At 41.4% G+C, this 5,107-nt stretch overlaps 1 protein-coding gene across 1 annotated transcript; it reads left to right on the plus strand.

The window, feature by feature from the left end:
* Window positions 1–838: 838 nt before the first annotated feature.
* ecrg4b (ECRG4 augurin precursor b) lies at window positions 839–4,768 on the plus strand. Its single transcript, XM_042079976.1, has 4 exons — window positions 839–1,028; window positions 1,655–1,705; window positions 2,155–2,318; window positions 4,335–4,768. Exons 1-4 carry the CDS (start codon window positions 959–961, stop codon window positions 4,482–4,484), a joined length of 435 nt encoding a protein of 144 aa, XP_041935910.1. The 5' UTR covers window positions 839–958; the 3' UTR covers window positions 4,485–4,768.
* Window positions 4,769–5,107: the final 339 nt, after the last annotated feature.

A 5,107-nucleotide genomic window follows, 5' to 3' on the forward strand; every position in this document is an offset into this window, starting at 1 on the left:
GAATGTCAAATTTATGCTTGTCAGATGCGTTTTAAATGAAATAATGCATTGCTTTGGTCATATATGTCATCATGTAATATCATACCATACATTTAGTAAGACATGTTTGTATTCTAAATGAGATTTTCAATGTTTTCATATATTTGTTCAGTTGGGGTGACAGGCAGGGTATTACATTTTTTTTTTTTATTATTTAAATTTAATTTAATTCATCCTTGGGTCATTCAACCAGGATTTTCTCCAGCGTCTAAATATTTATGCTTTTATGATTCCAGATTCCAGTCACGCTGATGCAGAATGTCGCAGTAATATTCTTTACAGAGAAAAAATGAAAAAGAATAGACCCTTTCTAGAGAGTTCCATTATCAGCATCATAGTTGGCCCCACAAGACTTCCTTTTTAACATTCCATATGTTATCTTAATGCAGAGGAAGTAGATTGGGGCCCAAATAGAATGTTCAAGCATTGTTTTTGTTTACCTTGTTGAAAGGGTCTATACCCACCATTTTGCAGACTCTTTGCACGTGTAAAATAATGTTTCTGGTCTGAATAAATTCAAACAGCTCATTAGTGTGTACATGCTCTGTGTATTGTGTCCCACCTTTTTTAAAAATCGAAGCGGTGTTGCTTTTCCACCTCAGTTTCTGAGGATGAAGCAAGTCACGATGGAGGAAAAGTACTGTGGCGGTTTGTGGTGGCAAACAAACACCCAAGTCACACACTGGCCAAGGTTTGGCTTGGGAGCAGCACAGAGGTGTCTCTGTGAGAGTGGCCGTGAAGTTTAGCGCATTCCTTCGCAGGACTAGGCGGGTTTGTGGGGAGGAATGTTTGTCTGATGGCCCCAGGTCTGCCCCTTCCTCCGCAGTCTCGGGAGAAGCCCCGGTACGGTGGTAGCACATTCCCCTCCACATCCACACACACACACACACACACACACACACTTCACTCTACTCCAGCCATGGCTCTGCAGCAGCGCCTGATGCAGCTCCTGCTGCTCATCACACTCTTCTCCGTGTGTAGTCCTGCAGGTGAGTCCCTGTCTGTGTGCTGACCTTCAGGTGAGTCCGTGCAGGGCTGACCACCATCACTATCTCTCACCCTCTCTCTACTGGGCATGTTAAAGATAAACATTAAATGCTTGCTGTTCTTCTCTCTCACTCTCTGTCAAATAGAAGGAAAACGAGCCTAATGCCATTGATTTGACTTCTTTGTTTGATCTCGCACTCAGTTTGACCTTTTGGGATAGGGTTTTTGGTGTTAATAATTTTGTTTATATGTTAAAGAAAGTGTAGTGGGTTGACAAATAGAATGAAGGTGTGGTTCCTGAAAGAGACGGCTCAGAGTAGAAAACAAGTCAGGAGTTGATCTGCAGTCCACAAAACCAAATGGGTGGTGTGGTGAAGCTTGTTGTGCGAGGACACCTATTCAAATGTCAAGAGTGCTTATCCAGTCGATAAAGCACCTCAGAAATTCAGGTGTGTGCTTGCATCCTCATCAGAGCTTTGTGAGGACCTTCCTCAAGCCAAACCAATTTTTATCAATTTAGTATTCATTTTGTGTATTAATCAGAACTGAGTTCAACCGTTAATGGATGGTTTTTGGATGTTTAAACTTTCACCATTAAATGAGCTGTATTTTCACATTTCTTTCCCAGACAGTACCGGCGATGAGAACCTGTTAAAAAGGCTCCTGAAGAAGAGAGACGGTAGGCAATGTGTTAACATTTGTGTTGTTTATGTAAACAGACCACAACTGAGGTCATAAACTTAACATTCCTCTCAATCTTTGAAATAAGGCCTCTCACTGATGTCCCCCTTACCTTTGTGCTGTCCACATATGTGCAAGAGTGATTAGATTAATTTTAGATTCTGACCTTGATGATGGCTGGCCTAGACAGTTTGATTGATCAGTGGCCGTGTCATAGAGAGACCATCATTATTATTAATGAGAATTATCATTGATAAAGGAGTGTGGCAGTGGCCCTGGGCTTTCGCTACATGTCACAGACACTTTGTCTTGCTGTCAGCGCAGGATAATTCAGCAGTGAGCTATACCCCTGGAGGTGTGTTGCGTGTCTGACCGCCACATGTCTGTCTGTCTGCCTGAGGGCAGGTCTTGTGCATTGTGTGTACCTAACCTCACTCTCACCTTCAGTTGCTGAGCCGCCAAAGTCCCCATCATCCGTCGCCGTGGCACCAGCCAAGGCCAAGGAGTTCCTGGCATCGTTACGGAGAGCCAAGAGGAACATTTGGGACCGCAGCAGGCCAGACGTGCAGCAGTGGATCATGCAGTTTATGTACATGGGCTATGATGAGGCAGTAAGTATACTGTTTTTTTTTCCACATTCTGTGCCTTAATGTTTATAAGTGACAAATTTACGCAAATTCTCTCACAATCAAGTCTGAAAATGTGCAAAAAGAGTTATCCAGGAGTTTTTTTGTAACTCGTGTCATTTGGCTTGAATCACTCCATAGCACACACATAGAAATGATTTTACTCTGTAGCACACACGTAGAAATGATTTCACTCCGTAGCACACACATAGAAATGATTTCACTCTGTACTGTAGCACACACGTAGAAATGATTTCACTCCGTAGCACACACATAGAAATGATTTCACTCTGTACTGTAGCACACACATAGAAATGATTTCACTCTGTACTGTAGCACACACATAGAAATGATTTCACTCTGTACTGTAGCACACACGTAGAAATGATTTCACTCTGTACTGTAGCACACACATAGAAATGATTTCACTCTGTACTGTAGCACACACGTAGAAATGATTTCACTCTGTACTGTAGCACACACGTAGAAATGACTTCATGATTGTTTGAAATTATTGTATTTACTTTTTTTCTCCCTTACTGGGTTGAGCTACCTCTCTCTGTAACAACAATTACCACCAGCATTGTTGTGGGGGAAAACAGCATATTTGATCTTCTCCTCTCTTATTTCGTTAACAAGTCAGTATTCATATAATTAAATAAATGAACTCTCATGGTCACTCCTAATGACTGCTTTATTAAGGAGAGGGCCAGGTGGTGTTGATGCCCTGTTGATGAGGTTGAATCCTGTGTCATGTTAATGCCATGGTTATTCTTAAACTGACAGCTTTGCCACAGTGATGGGATTAAGGCTGAGCTGACAGCTTGGATAGGTGAGAGTGTGTGATCATTTTAATGGCCGGATAGCTGAGGTCCTTCTGGGTCCACAGATGTGCCCACATCACAGTAGACGTTCATTTGTACCTCACTTCCTGTCTATGATGGTGACCCCACGTCACATTCCTTCTTTGTCCAGTTGTTTTCAAACTGACCTCATGAGCTGACTGAGTCTGACTGCAAAGTATAGCCTACACATACCTTTTATGGAAGTCTTATAAACCCTGTCAATTCATGAACTGTAAATGGTGTCATTCTTTTGGAATGATTTGTAGAAATGTGTCTTCTGACTAACATAATGGATCCCTGTGAATAAAATAAACTATTTAATGTACTGTATAAGTGAGTATATTAGCTACATATTAAAGTTACAGAAATAATTAAAAATTAATTAATTAATTAAGAAAAAAATAATTAAATGTGCAATTAAGAAATCAACCTGACATCAAGTCCCTGCACTGCACTATGAGAAGAGCATAAATTATAAACACTTTTGGGTAACACTTTATGGTAAGGGTACATGAATTATCATGAATTCATGCATGAATTAATTCATGATTTATGCATTACTTCATTCCTTTCTGTCTGATGAAACATCAGAATTGACATGAGTTCATAGTCTTTCATTCATGACCTCATGCATGGACAACACATCAACTAAAGCATTATGTACTATGGGTACATCATTATGATTCATGATTTCTTAAGCATGATCATCATGATTACATGAATTTAAGGTTAATTGCGCATGCGTTCATCATGTCTGTGGCCCCTCAACTAAAGTGGTGAATAATGAAATGTGTTCAGAGAACTGCAACGTTGTGTTCAAATCAGAATTTGAGCAGTGATGACCACATTTTTGGCAGAAAAAGAAATAATCATGATCATGCTTAATAAATCATAATTCATAATGATGTGCCCACCTAATGCTTGAGGTGATATGCTGTTCATGTATGAGGTCACAAATGACAGACTATGACCTCCTGTCAATTCCAAAACATCAACCCTTCGCTATTTGCATAAAACATAAACACATTTGACATGTATCAACACTTCCCTATTTGCATTGTTACTGCTTGAAATATTGTTTTTGTTTATCTCTTTTATAAGACAATTAAATTGAACTCTGTGTGTATTCAGTTGTTGCCTTTTTTTTCCTCTTCAGAGGCTGGAGACGGACCTCTCTTACTGGATGGACCAGTCCAGGTCCAGGGACCACACCCAGCAGCACCATTACGACGAGAACTCCCCAACGGGACACCATGACCCTCGCTCGTACCGATACGGCGCCAACGTCAATTATGACTACTATTAATCTGCCTTCGGTTTCAACCCAGAGGGGAAGTCCACTCCTCATTAGTGCCCTACAGTAGTGGGAACCAAAGTGATATGACCAATGCTGTACTGCTGATGTCCAAGTTCATCTATTCAGCCTGTTGCTACTGTGCTAGACACATACCATTTACTAGATAATCCAATCCTCAGGATTTCAGTCTGCCTTGAGGCTTACCGGTGCCTCTTCAACTGGACTGTATGTATGAGCAAATATATGATGGGAAACATGTACTATATTCTACACACACAACTGAATGTATTAAAGTGGTGTATTCACTAAACTGTAATCTGTAGAAGTTTTTTTGAGCAGTTAAAATGAGTTAATTTTAGTGTACAGTCCCAGGGGCGCCAAACTGGGGGTAAAACCCCTACGGATTATAGGGGCGCCAAACTGGGGGTAAAACCCCTACGGATTATAGGGGTGCAAGGGCAGAGAGGGCCATGAAAAAGTCTGGAATATATTTTATTTTACTTGGGTTGAGTAACATGGGGGCCCCAGGGTGGGGGGACTGCCTTGGGGCAGCTGTGGCCTACTGGTTTGCGCTTCGGACTTGTAACCGGAGGGTTGCCGGTTTGAACCCCGACCAGTAGGTGCGGCTGAAG

Source organism: Alosa sapidissima, chromosome 23 (assembly GCF_018492685.1).
Source record: "Alosa sapidissima isolate fAloSap1 chromosome 23, fAloSap1.pri, whole genome shotgun sequence".
Taxonomy (NCBI): domain Eukaryota; kingdom Metazoa; phylum Chordata; class Actinopteri; order Clupeiformes; family Clupeidae; genus Alosa; species Alosa sapidissima.

Excerpts from the sequence above, each read along its gene's own strand:
- ecrg4b (XM_042079976.1), top strand. The coding sequence starts at position 959 with ATGGCTCTGCAGCAGCGCCTGATGCAGCTCCTGCTGCTCATCACACTC. Across the intron at positions 1,029-1,654 it reads CTCCGTGTGTAGTCCTGCAG|ACAGTACCGGCGATGAGAAC; the intron begins GTGAGTCCCTGT and ends TTTCTTTCCCAG. Across the intron at positions 1,706-2,154 it reads GCTCCTGAAGAAGAGAGACG|TTGCTGAGCCGCCAAAGTCC; the intron begins GTAGGCAATGTG and ends TCTCACCTTCAG.